The following is a 21,172-nucleotide window of genomic DNA, read 5'->3' as shown; positions in this document are numbered from 1 at the left end:
TTGTTAAAATAAGTTAAAATATAAATATATTAGTTCTTATTTCAATTCAAAATATATCATGAAATATACTAATTTATTAGTTATTCAATGATAAAAATACTTTAATTCACACACTTTAAATATAAATTCACTTCTCATTTTTTCATGGAAAAATATATTCATAGACCCATTACATTTGTTTGCCTAGTGAAAGATAGGAAAAAAGGATGATAATATATGTAGACTCCAATTTTTACTTTACACACTTACTCAACATCAATAAAATATACTTTTATTTTAAAATACAACATAGTTTAGAAAAAATTAAATAAAAAATAATAGCTTTTTATTAGGTTTTGGTTTATAAAAGTTGAAATATATTTAATTTTACTAATAAAAAGCATAAAGGAGCTGACAGCTAAAAAGATGAAAGTACTGTACATGCATATTTTGTACATTTGAAAAGTTGAGTTGAAAGATCCCTAATGCATAATTTAAACCTAGAGTCCAAATCAAGAAACCTTCAAAGTCGATTCCTGACAGTTCATCTTAAAATAAGTTGGACTAAGATGAAAAAAAATTAAAAAATTGAACCAAAAAGACTAGTGAAAATTGAATATATAATAAAAATGTAACAATAACATTGATTTTGCACACAAAAATTATAGGAAACTTAAATTTATTCAAAAATCACAATTAAAAGAGGAATGCATCAATAAAAATAATTTATGTCTTAATCAATGATGAATTTACCATTGTCTCGCAATTTAAGAGGCAAAAAACTTTCCATAAATCTGAACATTGTAGTTACTGTACTTGAACAAATTAAAAATTCACAACAACATTCTGATACTCAATTATAAATCATAAATTTTAAAAAACTGAATATTTACTTTATTTTTTAATAAAAAAACTGAACATGCATGCACCTTATCTAGATCAATATGGTTAACAATGATATAGTAAAAAAATAAGTACTCTCTTTAAAGAAATGATACCCAGTTGGAAAAGACAAAGTCTTAAGTTCAAATTTCATTATACATAAGACTTGTCCCTTGGAGCAACTTAACTATATAAGGTTTGACTTAAGAAAGCATGGTCTTGAAACCAAGTTATAGACTTACAACACACAATATATATTAATGTCTTCAGATTAGGAAAAACCACAAAAACATAGAGACATCAAACATAAGCCCCCAAACATGTTGTCCAATGCCTTACCACATAGTTATAATTATCATCCATGTTTTAGAATGTTTTCAAAAGCATCCAAGGTGGCAGGAATACAATGGTTCCAGAGTGAGGTCAAGTTCATTCCTCCCTACTTCTGGTGCTTCCTCACGATAATTGCCACTGCAAAAAAAAAAAAATAAAACATTAACTATCAGTTAATACTAGTGAAGAAGAAACCCTAGTTAAAATATGAACTATAACAAAGATGCAACTTAATGTATTATATATGTTGTTATGGAAAGTTCACCCCATGTTCAGAAGTGGCTGAGGTAGCAAGAAAGATGCATTAACTCCATGGTTTGGATGCTCCCATTGTGCATGCTGTGATGCAACCTTTTCTTTCTCTTTTATCTGATATCAATTCACACAGATACTTCAGCATATGTTACAGTTATACCTTACATAGATGAAGAATATGAATCTATCTTCCATGAAATAAATAGGGCTATATATATATATATATATATATATATATATATATATATAACATTTATTTTGTTTAGTATAGCAATCATCAAACTCCACTTGGTCAAAATCAACAAAGGAGGTGATTGATTTCATTTTCCTCATAATTTCACGAGCAGATGAAAACTTTGCAACATCATGATAAGAGGCAGAAGTGTATGTGTTGAGAAAAATATGAAGGAAATGAGAATGTAATTTTACAGTATACACACACATACAAATATCTCGTTGTTTAGATGTAGTGAACAGATACAATCCTGCATTCTTTGATGTTATAATGTCAAACTTAACAATTAATGAAGTTGGTTTAGTTACAATTTAGTACAAATCAACTACAAATTTCTACAAGTGTAGATCATATTACAAGCATATTGCAAAAGTGTGTTAATTTGAATATTAAAGAAGAAAATAATGGACAATTTTTTTCATTATTTGATAAGTTTTAGGATGTGATAGTAAAAAAAAAATCATTGAAATATGACGATAAGGAAACAAATAAAAAAAAATGATCTTTTAAACGGTAGAAATGGAAGAAAATGGAAATGTGTTAGAAAGTGAAATGGATAAACTTCATAAACAATCATTTCATAAATTACAAATATAATTTTGTATCTAATATCTTTTAAAATAAAATTATTTTATCTTATTTAAAAATGTATCATAATCTTTTAGAAAAAAATAAAAAGAGATTATTTCTCTTCCACGTTATTCTAATTCGGGACATAAAGTAGTAGATCCAATAAAAAATAGTTTTTTTTTTTTTCTAATCTCAAATAAAAAATGAAAGTTTAATATGTTTCATCTATCTCTCTTCACTCCATGTTTACTAAATCTTACTTAAAAAATATACTTAGACTGTTTAAACTAATAACCTTCAAACTTATAAGACTTATTTTCCAATTTACACATAACAGTACTAGATAATTTTTTGCAGCATTAACACAATGACACAATAAAAAACTAATGCAAAAAGAATAAATCTGAGTAATATTATTGTTCATGACCTTCTTTGCAAGCATGTTATTCTGCTCCTGTATCACTTTCTCCTGTCAAAGTACAAGTAGAGCACATGTCAGGTTGTCCAGAGGGACACGCATAATCAACAAGATTGGTCTCTGAAACTTATATGCAACCGTTACAACCTTTTAGGACACAGAGACCTACGTAAAGATGTGACAAGATTTTAGTAAGTACCTTCTTCTGAAGCTCCGAGATCGATTCGTACATGAGTTGGTTCTGTTATAAAATCCATAATAATACATAGTTACTATGCATAATCAGTGTTCAGTACCAATGAAGCACATGAGTTAAACAGAAAAAATTGAAGTAAAGTATGAGTAGTTAGTTGTATGTTTTATATACTCTGCGGGTACGAATTTGTTTGAGAGCAGTATCTAACTGCTGCTCCAGACTCTGAAGCTCTTTCAGACTCATTGAACCTAAATCTTCTCCCATATAGTGCCTGTGTGTAGAAAGGGTTTCCATGAAATAATAATTGAGAAATTTCAACAAAGTTTTTGTTTTCTTCTTCTAATAAGACAAATCAAATTAAAGGCAACAAAGTACAAGAATCTTGTATGATATACCTATGGTTTCTCTGCAAAAGGTCGATCTTTGCCTTGAGTCTGGTATACTCAATGGTCCAATTTCCCTGCACAAACACATATCTAACTGTTCACATTCTTTACATGGATTGGGACAAGAATCTCTGTATATCAGTTAGATTAATTATATCACTTTACATATTTGAAAACTGCAAATGTGGGGCAGAATCTTTGAAGTAAGATATTTGTAAATTGATTAAAATCATTATTCAGTACTTATAATTGTATTTATAGTTTATTAATTATTTAAATCTTTTTTATAAGAAATAAAATTAGTAATTAAAGTACTGTGTTAATGCTGTTTTTAACAAAACTAATGTATATAGTTATTGAGACATTATTGATTATAAGTGAACAAAACTATTAGTTCTCTTTTTGGAAAAAAATATTTTTATGGATCTATTAATTGTTGAATTTTTTTTATATCTGTTTAATAAGCAATGTATACATTTGAAAACAATTCAAGTTTTATAATATATATAATTGAATATGTTATTGATATATCATTTTCCAGTTTCATATTTCTATGAATTGAATTGTTTTCATTTTAACTTTATAACATGAAAAGCCGATAAACAAATAACATGAAATTAAAATTATCTCCATACATTTTAAATTGCGTAAATCTAATTTGGAGTAGAATTTGCTTGGTCTACCAAGAGTTATCAATTTTACATGATAAGATTTTTTAATTTCAGTACCAACAATCTCATAAAAATTACCTTTTCTACAAATAATATGTTTTTCAAAAAGTTTAGATTTTATATTCATTTCTACAATTACTTATTGACAGAAATATCACCACTTTTGGATCTATATCTTCCCCATATTTGTCAAAATATGAAACAATCAAGACATTTTCAATGATTTATGGTCCTTTTACCACATCTAAATAATATTTCCTGCATCTTATTTTAAAAAGAAAGACCTTTCAATATTTTTATTAACTTTTAAATGGTAGGTTTTCTGTCAATAATGTTCCTAAAGAATTTTAAAAACATGTCCAAGGATATTGTTTCTTTTTTTTTTTTAAATCAGAAAAAAAAAATTATATATATATATATATATATATATATATATATATATATATATATATATATATATATTGTGGAACAAATAACAAACCTGTGATTCAGAATCATTGGCAACAAGTTGTCTCTCAGCATAGGCATACCTTTCATAGCGTTCCAGTATCTTCTCCATGCTGTTTTATAATTGTCAAAAAGAGGGAAAAAAAAATATATTAGTTCTCTCAACTATCACTTAATTAATAAAAAAAACAGCTAAAGATTATTACACAGTCATGGAAATAAAAGGAATTCAAGTCTAGTATGATAAGGGAGGAACAGCTAGTAATTAGAACAAGGTGCAGAAAAACAAATGTTAACAAAACATGTTCTTCACTCATAAACTATCAAAAAATGCCTGTTATGTTTTTCACTCTAGTCTGATGTTGAATATGTATTCGCTGATACATATACGTCCATTACACTAAATCATTGATAAAAACAAAACTCAAACAATTATTAAAATGAAAAAATGAAGTCTAAATAATCTGAACACCCCTTAACAGAAAATCTGAATTTTATAATTTGTATATTATATTATATATATATATAATATTTATATATTATATATACACACACGTAATATATATAATCCTTACATAGTTACAGTTTCCCTACTTACAATTAGTAAATATGAACATCAGAATGCCATTCAACATAAAAACAGAAAGAGGTAATTTATGCATTTATTTTTGGAAATATGAAGATGATTCAAACAAGGAGAATACAATTTTTGGAGAAAAATATTGTTCTCTTAAATTTGAAATATATATTGTTATGTCCCAGCTTTTACTGTACAAGTTAACAAATTGTGTTATTTAACATTGTTCTGTTCCAGTAATATTACGATGAATATTGTACTGTATTTTAGAAAAATGAATGCAAAGAAAGAATTGGCTAATGTTGAATGTTACGTTTCAGTGGTGGCAGGTATGGTATAATAAATATGAAGATCTGGTATCGGCCAATGAAAACAGAAAGAAATTAGAAGTTGAATTCCGTAATTTATTCACACCACACGGTTGATCTAGGAAACTGAACCCATCAACTGAAAAGGGAGCAGAATAATATTAGTCTGAGATTAAACAGAAAAGCATGCAACATTCTTGGTTCCATGTTATGATATGTGTGTGAAAGGACTTGAGCTTCAAAATGATCTTGACACCTAGCTCTATGTGTAAATACGTGTTAATCAACCAGCTTTAAGCACAGCATACTCTCTATCACAAAAGAAGCAAAGAGCCATCATTTTCTTAAATGGAAAATGAAAAGTACGAATTTTGAAAGCTGGAACAGCAACTGCTTCTTCTAGGTCCTGCACCGAAAGGACCTGAGCTCCAAAATGAGCTTGACAAGTAACCAAATACTGTCACTCCTGACCAAGTTTCCAGAAGAGTAAACACCTCACATCAAGATTTTTCAAACAAAAAAATTCATGTACAAAAAAGTTGAACCACACTAGTTTTCCAACGTAGTATCTGTGAAGAATCTTTGAATAAACATCAAGAAGACCACTCAAGCACCCAACACAATCTACTTATCTTGTTCATAAAATTTTCCCAGGTTTAGGGTGAGTGAAAAATATGCACATCCATAGTTAGAAAAAGACACATACTAAGGGAAGTACGAACGTTCATAGTTCATAGTTCATAATAATAATAATAATAATAATCAGACACGTTTTCTTTCTTCTGCATCTTTCTTTAAAATCGCTTTAAAACACCAGATACCCTTGTTTGTGCACAAGCACAACATCAGAAAAATCTGTTTGATCTGCCCGAAAACAAGAGGAAAGACAGTTTTTCCTCTAGCTTTTGAGCCCAAAACGAAACCTTTAACTGAAAAGTTAAAGAAAAAGCAAGTTAAGATTTAGTTTTGAAGAAAAGAGAAGTGATATAGTGATAGATCTCCCTTTGTGGAGACGAAGACACAGTAAGTATGGTGTGTAAGAGAGAGATCTGTGGAAATTATACGATATATGCAGTAAAAAGGGAGGTAGAAGGAGGGTTATAGAGAGATCTATGCATAGTATATATAGTATTACCAAGAATCGGTGGCATATTCAAAGAGCTTTCCTTTGTGGGAGAAGACAATCAAAGCGACTTCAGCGTCACAGAGCACAGAGATCTCGTGTGCTTTCTTGAGTAACCCAGCTCTCCTTTTGGAGAAGGTTACCTGGCGATTGATCTTGTTCTCTATCCTCTTCAGCTGAACCCTACCCCTTCCCATGTTACTGTCTTCTTTTTTGCTTTAATTATATTATACCTAATTACTTCTTTCCCTTTTTTTCCCAAGAAAACCCCAAACAAGGAAAAGGGAACAAACCCCAGAAATATGCTTAAAAAGCTTGCTATTATAGCCAATGGAGGGAGAGAATGTTAATTTACGGATCTTTCTTCTTCTGGACAAGAATGGAGGAGAAGCCGCAGTGTGTAGTAGTGCCACTTTGCTATGCTAATGCTATTATCTCTATCTATCATTCTATATATCCATCTATCACTCTGTTATTATTATTATCATTCGTAATCACAAACATTGGCGTTTCGAGACAAGCGGTTTTGGTTTCTGGTATCAAAAAACCATGGCAGTTTTTCTAACGTTGTGCTGTCGAGCAGTGATTGGTCGGGTAGTTACCATGTTGGTCACAATGATATCTCTTTTGCTTTTTGGGTTTTGTTTTTGCATTGGGGACTATGGATTCTCTATCTCACTGGATTCAACTTTCATGTGTCTGATGGTTTAAACAGTGTCCATGTCGTACGGACCAGAACATTACGTGCATCCTTTCATTGACGGCGCCACGACCCACGAGTTTTTGACTCTGGTTCAGCCCTTCATCCAACATATATTCAAAATGGTTTTTTTAGGTTTAACTTTTCCCCTTCCACATGTTGTTCACATCTCTTTCTCCTTCCCCTTCCCCTTCTTCTTCTTCCATTGCTACTTTTTCCACATTCAAACCATTTTTTTAACTATTCACTCCCTTCCCATTAATGTCTCAATGTACCTCAGGCTTTACACTCCCCAAATATGTACATACATATTCCTCTTTCTTTAGGTAAAAAAACTTGGTGCTCTAATGAAAATATATGCTACCTTCAATATTTTCTTAAAACTTTACTATTGGAACTCTCCGTACGTAATCACGGCCACCTGTGCTTAAAATCTGAAGCATGTGACTGTACTTTCGCTTTATACTGCTATATTCTGTGTTTAATAAATAGATTGGACTCGCCTATTCCACCGAGAAGTTTGATGAACTGGGTTAATTAAATTGTAATATCGAATGAAAAAAAATGATGAATATCGGTAATTCAAGCTGGTTCCTTCAGGAAATTTAAACGGTTTTATTTTAACTTATCAGAAGATATTGAACGTGTGATAGTTATACAGAACAAATTAAAATATTGTGTTAAGAAATTAACTTTAAGTTTAATTTAACTTTCAAAAACTGATTTATAAAGTGGGTTTTGTATTTAATTATATGATGTCAAATTTGTCTCTTATCATTAGTTGATGTGAAACTTGCAACTAGACATCAATGAGTAGTCCAATAACAGATGTAACAAGAGATCCAACAAACAACATATTTTGTTAGGATAGACTCACATGCACAACCTTAATATCATGTTAAGAAGTAAACTTTAAAGCTTAAATCAACTTTACAAAATTAACTTGTACGTAAGGTTTGCACATACTTATTTTATATTGTATATTGACCTTATCTCTAGTCAACATGGAATTTTCAATATAGTCGTTAATTTTTTTTTCCATGTCAATATAATCATAATAAATAAAAAATATATAACACAAATAATGCACAAGTTAACTAAAATCAATAAATATATAGGATAAATAATCATTTTAGTACATTCTATATCAATAAGATTTATCTCATTCATTTTATCAATTCAACATTTTTTACATAGATATAGAGACCTTTTATAATATTATATCTAAGTACTAACACCAAAGGCTAACATATGTCTTGCCTAATAGTTTATGATAGCTCAATAGAATAGTCGAGACAAAAGCAATATAACTCTATCAATGAAGTATTCATTCTAGTTATAATCACATAGCACTTAATATTTTGTTTGAGGAAATTTATAGGGGTAACACCGGGATTTTGATATGTAATGCTACATCTTGACATTTTTCTGAACAAACTTTTGTATATATAGAATATATATATATATATATATATATATATATATATATATATATATATATTCTATAAAAGGTTATAGCACATCGAGTGCTTTATTATTAATATATATTTTGGTTAATAAAAAAAACAAAACCTTGATTACAATTATGGTAATTTCTGAAAACCTCTCAAGACTTGAGACTTTTCACAATCTCGAATGGTTAGTAAATCTCATCAATTTTTATTACCTTATACTTTTATCTACATGATTTGGGTTATTAATAAAACATGAAATCTCACTATGTGTATAATAATTTAATATTTGTACTATGTCACCAAAAATAACTTTACCTTCCAAAAAATAGTCAATTTGCATAAGTCATTCATTTGTGAACTAAATAGTGGATCAACCACATGTTTATCTTTAAATAACACTTATATACTGAATCACCCACTTGTGATTTCTCAAAAATATGCTCTAGTAATATTTATCAGTGATTATAGTGAAAAAAAGGGCCTCTACAGCATCAAATAACAATAGTTAAAAAATCAAAGTTGTCAAAAATAATGGTGATAATTTTGCAATTTTTGCAAACTTTTTAACAACGATTATTTAAATAACTATCATTAAAAATGAGACAAATGAAACAATAATGATGATTATAGAGAAAACCGTTGCTAAAAGTGGGACAAATGAGAAATAACATTACAAAAAACCCTCACCATGAGTCTCTTCCTCACAGCACGATGCCCTTCTTCAACTAGTGCCCCTAGGAAACCCTACGCACTCTTCGCAAGAGGTATTCTCCCCCGTGCTCCAGATTAGATTTTTTTTACTTATATCATTTTCTTTATATATAGGATAAGAGAAGCAAAAAGTAGCAATTAAATATTTTGTTATGTTTCATAGGAATGTAACTTTCTACTAAAATCACATGTATGTTCATCGGTTTGAACATGAGTGACATGTCCACACACATGTGTTTGAAAGTACATAATTAAACCATTATGTTTTGATTTTCTAGCTATTATTTGATCAGAAAATGGGCGTGTTTAATGGTACTATTAGTGGAATCTTTATTTCCAATGGAGTTGATAAATTGTGGTTGGTTTCTCAAGCCCTTGTGACATATATAACATTCTTGTATACATTTTCAGTAGTTTTTATATAAATATAGGTATGCATCTCTTAGATAATTAGAAAATGTAACTCTAAATTGAATTCTGAAAATTTATGCAGGAATTGTGGGTTTTCAAAAAAATAAATATGAAATTTACTAAAAAAATTCATTTTTAATATTGTTTAAAATAATCGTTGTTATTTCATGAATTTTTTTTTTCTGCTTTGAATGACGATTGTCATTGACCGTCCAATTTGCTACGATTTGTAAGTCTATTTAACCATTTTTGAAAGTCTAATTTGCTACTATTTGCAAGTCTATTTAACCATTGTTGAAAGTCCAATTTGCTAAGATGGTATGTGTGTTACCTATTATTTGATTGGGGAAAAAAAGTTTCTTGTGAATTTTAATCTTGGTTACAAATATAGTTTTTAAAATTAAATGTGTTATTCAGAACACGTTTATGACATTGAAAATCAATATTTTTATAATTAAAATGAATTTTTACACTACGGATATAAAAAAAAAAAAAATTGTCATTTTGACGTTCAACTATAGTTTTTCAAAAACAGTATATTACAGCTATTTAAAAAAAAAAAAATCATTATAGGTACTTTAAATTGTGCCCATACTTTAATTCTTTTCATTTCTCTTTCTCTTGTACGGTTATTACATTTATATTCATGAAACCCACAAAACTATTAAAAAGTAAAACATATGTATTATTATAAATTTAAGTTTTTAAAAATATAATTAAAATTTAACATCATTATTCTATTTTACAAAATTAAATATAATATTTTGTTATTTATATTTATATTATTTTATATTATTTATATGCTTTATTATTTGATCAATTATTATTTGTTATACTTTATTATCAATTCAATTAGACTTTAAAAGTGTGATTTTGTATATTTTTCAAATGTTAAATTTTCAACGCAAGCAATTAAACATAACCGTAGGTTCCGTAGACCATTTCACTTCAACTAATTACACCAAAAATTAAATGTAAAGAATGTGATACCTTCACTAAAAAAAATTAATATTATCAATTGTAAAAATTCATTAGTAATACTTAAAATTCATAAATAAATTAAAATTAGCAGTAACTTACTGAGGATAAAAATTTATCAATAAAATTTTGATTAACAAATTTCATTGACAAAACAGAAATTCCATCGACAATCACTGACAAAAAAATCAGTTAATAAAATTTATCAATAACAACTATCGATAATTATTGACGAGAAAATCTGTCAATAAATATCGTAATATGATTCATCTTCTTTATTCATCCTCTTCTTTTTTCCTTCAGTTTGTCCAATGATATCAATGAATTCTCTCTAATAAATCTTACGATCAATAATAAGACCTAAAAACACTTATTAAGAAGTGGAAATGCATTTTAAAATTGAGAGATAAAACTAAAATGTATGAAGCACAACGAAGAAAGAAAAATGAATCAAAGAGCAAAAGAAAATCTACTCTAGAACTAAAACTAAGATCCAAATCGAATTTTTATTATTTACTAAACTAGAAATTAACCAAAACTAGAGTTAAACTAAAATTATAGCTAAAAACAATTTAGTGCCCCAAAATTGTAAAACACAAGGAATTTTACTCTATAAACCAAATCTATCATAAAAACAAGAAATTAAACACTAAAAACAACATAAAGATATACAATTAGAGATTCATCAATCATCAATAAAGTTGTGATCTTATAGATTTTGGATACCCTCGTGATCATCCTATTAATAGAACAAAAAGTTGCGATCAAATACAATAACAACCAAATACTCGTCATTAAAAAAAAGCAAACAAAAATTATGGTTAATCCACAAAAGTTCAAATGCAGAAACAAATATTATATTCATAGTTTCATATATTTAATATCTCCAACCTCTCAAATTGGAAGTTTTCTTTCTTTTTGCATAAATGTTCACTTGCTTAATCCAAACATTGATTGATCAAAAATAACTTTAAGTTTCTCTGATAACTTGGTTTTAAAAAAAAGTTCAAACATGACTTGGTTTACTTCAAAATCTATTATAATGAAAATAACTTTTCACGAGTTAAATATATTTTTAGTTAATAAACTTTGATACGAATTGAAATTAATTCATTTAAAATTGTGATATAGTTTTGTTTTCAAATTTTAATAAATATATATAATTTTTCCTAACTCAACTGTATTATTTTCTTATGTCAAATAACGATTAAAGCTGACATTTAAACTATTTATATTATTTGACACGTTTCAATTCAAATATTAGTTTGAAAAGTCATTTAACACATAAAAATATTTATATCATTGGATTAAAATAATTATATCTATTTATTATTTAAATTTGGTGACCAAAATATTTAAAAATTTGACACAGACGAATTTTAATTTTTATATACAACTTTATAAACTAAAAATATTTTTAAGCGAAACCAAAAATAACAATCTGCACTTGGATCAATCAAATTATTGCACTGCCTAACTAAATTAGAACAGAGGTCACCTCCTTTCAATGTTTGTCACTACAGATCTCATTGCACTATATTTGAGAAAAGATTTCACCGTCATTCACTTTTTCACTAATTCTGTAGTGATATTATTACAGTCATTTAATCAAATGGGGAAAAACTACAACTAACCATTCGTTTGAGAAGTTGGACATGCATCCATTTCTCTAGTCTTGAACAAAAGTAGAACATTACAAACTCGATTAGTTAATTACTTACTGTATTTCTTGTGATGCACTGCTAAGTACCACCATTCGGGAGTAACTGGGCTATATTTTTTTTAATTTTACTTTTAATTCTTTTCTTTGTCCTTTTTAATTTCTTTTGATGTTAGATTTTTTTAGTTTAATTTATTTTTTAATTTTTCTTAATACTTAAAATTAAAAAAATTAAACAGTCACAAAAATAAAAAAATAACTTAAACATAATTATTAAGTATTTTAAAATAAAACTATAAATAAAAGCGTAACAGAAAATAAATTATCTAATAAACTATCAAATTTTGAAATTCGATAGTTTTTGAAAACGAATTTTGTTTACTGAATTTCAAAATTCAATGTATTTTAATTTAAAAATGGATTTTATTTTTGTATAACGTATTTTGAAATCAGATAATTTCTAAATTCGGACTTCACATTTTGCACTAAATTTTGAAATCAGGTGCATTTTAATTTGAAAACAATTTTTATATTAGTCTACTAAATTTTGAAATCCGACAATTTATTAGTTTGGAGGTGTGGAGTGTGGGATAGTGAATAAATATGAGAGAGACACGGCAAGAAATTGTCTCATTAACAATTGATTTTAGTGACCCCTAAAATTATTACTAATTTATATATCAATTAACAAAATAAAAAATTATTAATTACTAAAATAGTCACTATTATAATTAAAAAATTATAATTGGTTGTTAATTTGGTTATTAATTAATCAGACACTAATTTAATATTTGGTAGCAAAAATTTTAATAACTAATGTTTAGTGATATTTTTTTTATAGTTAAAATTTTGGTAACTAAATTTTTGAAATTTATTTTAATATTTTATCTATAACTATATATAAAGGGGATTCCCTCTTTTGTGTCCACATTTCATAATTCCAACTTTACCCTTTATAATTTAATTATTTATTAAATTTTTAAAAATTAACGGTTATTTTTATAAGTTTTTATAAAATTATTTACTTATCTCTTTTTTCTTTTTTTCTCTTACTATTCATCAATAGTTATTTTTCTCTTATTTTCTTCGTACATTTTATTTTATTTTTTATAAATATACTTTTATTTTGTTTATTAAATTAATAACATTACAATATCATCAATTCTTAATATAATTCAAAAAATGCGTACACACAGGCGCGATAGCGCCTGTGTTTACACTAGTTAATAATAATGACAATATTAGTTACCAATATTTTTTTTTATAAATTTGTATTTAAATTAATAATATAATGATTAATAATTTTTTGTCACTAAATTTGGTTATTAATAAAATATATTTTTTAGTGAGAAAAGATAAAAATATAATTAACTTTTATTGATAAAGTCAGAAAGATATTATAAATAATTGAAAAGAAGAATTGGTTGGAAGTGGAAGGAGAAGCCGAGCAACGAAGAAAGCAATCCATTGTCACAACAGATGTGTATTTGCTTTCTGAGGTTCAAACCAAGAATGGTAAGTTTTCTTTTCACTCTTCTCTCGTTGAAAATCAAGAACTTAACATTTCACTCGTTTTCACATCGACATCAAAAGTCACTTTCTTTTCGGGGCTTGCGTTTTCACGTCTGACTCATACGTTTTCACATCTCTTACATGTTAATTATTTTTACAAAAGTATCTTTTAGCATGAGATCTTTTAGAGCTAATAAATAATTAGTGGAATGTATTCATATTTTAAAGTATTCGACAGGCTGATTTTAATTTTAATTTTAATTTTGCATGACAAATATTGAAAACACAGTCTAACTATTAACTAAAATAAAGATAACACATATATTAATAATAGAAGAGATCAAAGAACGTAAATAAAATTCACAAAAAATACTTATTGTAAATGTTAAAAATAGTTTTAAAAAATATACAAATTTAATATTAATAATATTGAGACAACTTTTTCATAAATTTCTCAAAATTAAAATATATTTTGGCACGGTTTTACTTACACAAATTATTAACTTAATTAAAGTCATATCAAGATGGACATCTTCAATTTTTTATAACAAAATCTTGTTACACTGATACAATTTCAATTAATTTTAATAGAAGTCTCTTCATCTTGTACGACTTCTTTATAACAAAATCGTATCATATCACTATGATCACCATAAATTTCTCTATGTGGAAATTTTTTTCAAAACTGCACCATTTTTGGAATTTTAAATCTGAATTGCACCGGAATCGTAAAAAAAACCGAGACAAAGGGTATTTATGTTATAGCTTGGTCTTTCTCCGCACCGGAATCTAACATTGTTACACCCATAAATATTCTTTGAAGATTACAGTGAAATTCGCTAATAATAAACCGCAATCGTATTTTTGTAGGGAGTGAGTTTGCTTTTGCAATATTATTTTCACACCAAATGGATAGCGAAAGTTGAAGATATATAACTAAAAACTAAATGAACACATCAATACATATAAATAGTGTACCATGAATTAAACAAATAAATAATAAAATAAATGAAGATTTTCAAACTTTATGGCCAAGAAAAGGAATTTTGAAAAAGTTTTAATATCATCAAAGTTCAGTGCAGTCAAATTTTCTCTTTCACAATTGAAAATTCAGTTTTGTTGGACTTCCTGCTCGACTAGAAACCAATTTATAATATATATTAATAAGTCAATTTTATAGGATTAAGTTAGATTTAAAATTTACTTCTTAATAAATTTTAAAATTGAAATGGATTTTAGTATTTGGTAAAACTTTCTTAAACCCCTCATAGTCTTGTCTTCCATCTTGGAGTGTATCAAATTGTGACTTCCCAAATACAAACACTTTGACATTAATTTTATCTCAACGTATTCAAACTAGACTTACGATTCTTTCTTAATTGACATACTCTTTTGGACATATTCAAATATCAAGTGATGTCATTCTTGACCAATAATATATATACACTATATGTGTATATAAAATAACAATAAACATATAGGTAATTTTCTTTTATTCAAACTCACTAAATAAAATAATATTTACTTTTACTTTATTTTTATATATTTTAAATTATAATCATAAAACAAAATAAGAATCATAGCTAGAATTTTAAATAATTAACTATATAAGGTTAGAATGTTATAAACACATATAATAAAATAAATTTATAAATTAATATAAGAATCCGCACAAAATTGTAGAAATGAAGTTAAATGAATAAATAGGACCAGTACGTAAATGGAGATACATTACTAAATATATAAATAGGAGCATTGTGTAAATAGAGATAAATTAAATAAAATAAATAGACATGACCCATGCATAACTGAAGATAAAATAAATAAAGAATACTTGTGTATAACTAGATATAAATAAAATAAAATAAATAAATAAGACCAGTACATAACTGGATATAAATTAAATCAAATAAATAAAAAAATTGCATAAACAAAGATAAATTATCAATAATTAAGTAGGACCAATGTGTAATTGGAGATAAAATTATGTTAAATAAAATAAATAAACAAGACCAACATAACTGGAGATAAATCAAATTAAATAAAATAATTAGAAAGGACTATTGTGTGACTAAATATAGATTTAAATAATATAAATATAATTAAATAAAGAGATAACAATTGAATGAAAGCAAATAAAATAATATAAAATTTGAAATAAATAAAAGATAAATATGACAAACATGAGTTTACCAATGTTAACATAGAAATAGCTTAACCTCACTCCCATTTACCTTGTGTTAATTGTGGAGACATTCTAACTATACTTCTAGAAGACTAAGATATCTTTCAAATTTGTTGCTTCAACTTTATCTCTTTCTCTCCCTCTCTCTCTCTCTCTCTTTCTCTCTCTCTCTCTCTCTCTCTCTCTCTCTTTCTCTTTCTCTTTCTCTCTATCTTTTCTTCTTTCTTTATTTATTTATTTCTTTCTCATATAACTCACCTTTCATTCTTTCTACATTTCTTCCATGTATTCATAGACTTTGATAAGATTCCTTTCATTAATGAAATGTAAGCCAAATTTTTCCAAATAATCCATGTGTATTAAATGTAGTACATGTGGATTAAGTCATCTTATCTCATCTTTCCTTCATCATGCATTTCATTCATTTGTTTATAAGTCATACATGTGCCAACTTGTCAAATAATGAATGCATGTTAAATGTAAGATTATCAATTCTAATTATTTTTATCTTCCATAAAATTCCTTTCATTAATGAATAGATATATCTTTTTCGCTGTCTTTTTTTTTTTCCTTTATTCTTATCTTATCTATTAGAAGATTCATTAAGGGTGTGTTCTTTTGTGGGTGATGATTTGAGGGAGAGGGAGATGATTGATTTGGGTTGATTAGAAGGTGATATTTATGTTGTTCTTTTTTATGGATTTGGGGGTGATATTGGAGTGGATTTGAGAGTGATTTTTGTGAAAATTTGTGAAAGATTTGACTGATGTGACTAAAAGAAAATTAAATTTAATAGATGAAAATGTATAATTACCTAATTGTCCTTGGTGTTAAAAAGGTATAATAAAATGATATTTAGATAAGTTATAATTAGTTTCTCATATATTATTATCATAAATAAAAATATTTTAAATATTTATTTATTGAAAAAAAAATATTAAATTATATTTGATTTAGAAAATTTAATATTTTAATTAAAAAAAAACATTTCCAACCACAAAATTAATAAAAAGTCAACTCCAAGCATAACATAATATATAAAAAAGTACACACATGACAACATACAATATGATGAGTGATACAATCAAAGTCAAGCCTCTCTACTCATATAAGTTTGCAACCTATTCCAACGATTTTCTGCAGGCATCCCATCAGAAGTCGGGTATGAAGTGGATGTGAACAAAGAAAGTCGTAGCACTCTCTTAATAAGTTGTCATCTGAAATGTTCATGGTTCTTAGTAGCTCAAAAATTTGGTCTCCTCTATATTGAGCTGAAGGTGTTCTAGGAATTAAGTTGTATTGGTCATTAAGTAGTGCATTGCGTCGTTCAATAGCTGCAAGTTGGCGGTTAGTAGCTGCAAGCATTCGTCGATCAAGAGCATTTGCTTCCTCAAGTAACTCTATTATTTTGGAATCCATCTTATTTAAACACACATAAGAATCAATTAAAATAAAAATGATAAACACATAATACAAGATGAAAATAATTTCAATTCATTCAATTCGTCTGTTGCTTGATTTTTTCCCTTACGGCTTCTGGATCTTGTTGAGGAAGACGCCATGCTAAAAAAACTTCAAGACATAAATGTTAATTAAATTTAACATACAAACTATTTGCACAATAAAAGCACTATTGCAAATATAAAGGTTTAAAAATAGTCATTAACATACAAGATCATAACAATCTTTCATACACAAATTAAGCAAACAATGTCATGAATTAAAAACAACTAAGTCAAGTAGTCCCTCTCATCATCTTAACTAACTTATTCCATCGTAGACCCGAAGGTAGGCCCATTAGTCGTTTTGTATGCCCTGGATTTGCGCAGAGGAAATCATAACATTGGTCCATGACATTTTCATCAGGTATGTTCATGGCGGCTAACATCTCCCATATGTCGCTCTCTGAATATTGGAAATTTGTCATGCGCCTCATCATGCTAACTTGTTCAATAAGAATTTCATTGCGCTTCTCAATTGCAACAACCTGCCTTTGTGCTGCCTGTGATATGTTTTCGAAATGTGAGTTACCTGATCCCATGACATCCATGAACCCATCTAGCTTTGTTGTTAGTTTCTCGATTTGTGAGTCCATCAAATCAACCATTGGTGCTTTTCTTTTGGACCCTCTTGACGAAGAGGTCCCACAAGACGGAACTGATGGTTGTGATTGAGTTGGCCCAGGACTGTACTCATCCATAGCAGGCGGTGATGGTGGAGTTGGGTAAGTACCTCCTTTATACAACGGTGGATCAGGCACGTATTCCATTTGATCATTAAGATCAACTTCTAAACTTTGTTGTTGACGCTTATATCGTGCTTAACGTGCTATGCGGACACCACTTCCAGTGGCTCGATCTGCTCCCCATAATTCCTCCATTAGGTCGTAGTGCCTAATAGTAGTAACTTTCCATTTAGCTGCAGTGGGCTTTGCCTGAAATTATAGTACAAGACCATAAATAAATAAATAAATAATAATCTTTTGATCATTATTGTATGCAATTTTAATTACCTTTATCAAATCAGACCATACTTCATCCTCTGCTTCAAAGCGCATTGAAAGTGAATTCCATGCAAATCCACTAAGTGAAGAGAATAAATCATGCACATCACGCCATCTCTCTTTCAAGACCTTTTGTCTATTTTTCACATTGTTTTTTGTAACTGTAGTAAACCCCGATTCATGAAGATGTAGAACCATGTTATTGTATGCTTGGGTTATCCAACTACCGTCAACCTTGTTGCCTAATCGTGCTTCATCTATCATGGCATTTAGAAGTTTTTCATCCATTTCCTCAGTCCATTTGGTGAACTCTCAAGGAACCACAGAAGAACCGGCGAGTGTTCCCTTACCCGTATTCATCTGTTGATACCTAAAGCAAACAAAGGCACATGATAAAATGGTAATGTAATAGTTCATAATCAAACAATATTTTATTTAATGGATCCATATCAAACGTGCGTAGTAAAGTACATGTAGCTAATTGTTTTGGTAATCAAACCACATTTGTTGTGCTAAATCATCTCTAATATTACAACCAACCCTATAATCATCATCACGGTCCACTTGAGCATTTCCTGTTTCATTAGCATGTTCCATCAATTCACGATCAACCTCATCGATTAAATATTCATCATTATCAGAACCTCGTAGGAAATTATGGAGGATGCAACATGCTAAAACTATATCTGTCATTGTCTCCAAAGGGTAATGAGGCTCAGTTCCACTTGCTATGATAGGAAATCGTTTCTTCAACACTCTGAATGTTCTCTCAATTACATTTCTCAAAGAAGAATGTCGAAGATTAAAAAGCTCGCGTGGATTTTGTGGCCCTCTTCGTGCATACTCTTTAAGGTGATATCTTACACCTCTATACAGAGTCAGAATTGATTTTTTTAGCATAAAACCAGCATCCCCGAGATAGTATTTGCCTACAGTAATGATAACAATTTAGTTATCGTTCACCAAAGACCTAAATGTAATTAAAAAAAACAAAATTAACCTTCAGGTATGATCAAAGGATCATCTCTAATAAGAGCATCTTTCAATATTCTGGAATCAGATGCTGTCCCCTCCTAGCCTGCCAGCACATAAGTGAATTTCATATCAAAATCACATGCGGCAAAGACATTTTGAGTTGGCCAATCCTTCCTTCCTCGATATCTGGGAGCCTCAGATCTAGGGACCCTTACCCGAACATGAGTTCCATCTATGGCCCCCACGCAATCCTATATCATTTATATTAAAATTGTTAATGAAAATTGTTCAATTTTAATCAGTCTCTAAAAAAAATATAAAGTAATATGGCCGATGATACCTTGAAGTACGGGTAGAATCGACTATTGTTCAAGACATGATCTTGCACCTCTATGCCGGACGGTTGAATTAAGAACTCTGATTCCAAACTTAAGACTGCATCCAACACATTATGAAAATGTCTGCTAACAGTCGAGCCAGAACGATAGAAAAAAAATGACACACTACGATTCTTGACATTATGCCCAATGATGTGCAGAAACTTAGCAACTTGTTCCCCCAATGTGCACCTTACAATATCTTTCACTAACCCAGTTTCCCTTAAGCGCTGACATAGGTTAATAAATGCCTCTGGTCCCATCCGAATAACGTCGCGACATCTATTTGTATGTACTAGGTAAGACATCAGCTGCTCTCGGCGACGATCTCTGTCCGGAACAAAATCTGTAATACTATTTCTTGACGTAGAATATATGTTCAATATATTCAACGCATGCGCAACAATGCATAACATTGTTAGCTCAGTTATGGCTGTGCGTAATTGTAATTGTCGATGTAATTGTGCAACTATATTGAAGTCGACACCCACAACATCATCTACTAAATCTTCAGCATCGAAAAATGACATATCCAATTCTTCTTCCATCTAAATTACCCGAATAAAAATTATAAGCAACTACCAAACAAACAGATATAAAGAAAGATAATATATAAATATACATGTTATATACCATATCAAGTTAAAAAACAAATTATGAACCCCACATGAAAAATGCATACAACAAGTCATACTTCACATAGTCATAATACATATAATTTATACATCTTAATTTACAAGTATGAAGTTCCACACACGCAATATTGAAGTAAGCACCTCCTTCCAATTCATTTAAATTTGCTTAGGATTCAAAATCTAGATAGAAGGGGACTTGTTACTATAAAAATGATGACACATCAATTATGATAGAAGAGAAATCGTATTTGGCTCTTATCATGGTTACGGTATGCCCTTCTTATATGGCCTCAATCATGGATCTCTATTAATTACTTTGGTTTACTTCTTCCATTCTTAATTATTATATTTGTGTAAAGTAATGGTTTTCTTCTTCAATTCTTAATTATTCTATTTTTATACAATATCAACTAACTCAATACTCAACTATTTAATTCTTTGTTTTTATCTTCTACCGTACTCAACTTTGAAATATTTCTTTTTACTTTACATGACATAATTATTAATATTTATAAACTTTCTTTAAATAATTATTACAAATTTTATTATATATATATATATATATATATATATATATATATATATATATATATATATATATTAAAAGCATGTTTCTTATACTATCCGTCGATCACAACGAACCATTTCTTATATGATTTAAAAGCATGAACCATTTCTTATATCAAAAAAG

The 21,172-nt window shown here is 28.3% G+C and overlaps 2 protein-coding genes across 2 annotated transcripts; both read right to left on the bottom strand.

Moving 5' to 3' along the window:
• Window positions 1-981: 981 nt before the first annotated feature.
• On the bottom strand, window positions 982-6,834 carry LOC114178767 (agamous-like MADS-box protein AP1). Its single transcript, XM_028064852.2, has 8 exons — window positions 6,393-6,834; window positions 4,407-4,485; window positions 3,264-3,328; window positions 3,040-3,139; window positions 2,872-2,913; window positions 2,682-2,723; window positions 1,460-1,563; window positions 982-1,332 (listed from the first exon to the last, which is right to left on the bottom strand). Exons 1-8 carry the CDS (start codon window positions 6,575-6,577, stop codon window positions 1,239-1,241), a joined length of 711 nt encoding a protein of 236 aa, XP_027920653.2. The 5' UTR covers window positions 6,578-6,834; the 3' UTR covers window positions 982-1,238.
• Window positions 6,835-17,726: 10,892 nt separating this feature from the next.
• Window positions 17,727-18,782, bottom strand: LOC114175400 (uncharacterized). Its single transcript, XM_085670458.1, has 2 exons — window positions 18,504-18,782; window positions 17,727-18,299 (listed from the first exon to the last, which is right to left on the bottom strand). Exons 1-2 carry the CDS (start codon window positions 18,780-18,782, stop codon window positions 17,727-17,729), a joined length of 852 nt encoding a protein of 283 aa, XP_085526584.1.
• Between the last annotated feature and the right edge of the window lie 2,390 nt (window positions 18,783-21,172).

Source organism: Vigna unguiculata, chromosome 3 (genome assembly GCF_037176805.1).
Source record: "Vigna unguiculata cultivar grain cowpea cultivar isolate G323 ecotype 2 chromosome 3, ASM3717680v1, whole genome shotgun sequence".
Classification (NCBI taxonomy): domain Eukaryota; kingdom Viridiplantae; phylum Streptophyta; class Magnoliopsida; order Fabales; family Fabaceae; genus Vigna; species Vigna unguiculata.
The sequence above is the reverse complement of the archived record's forward strand: the minus strand, read 5'-3'. Positions and strand labels throughout refer to the sequence as shown.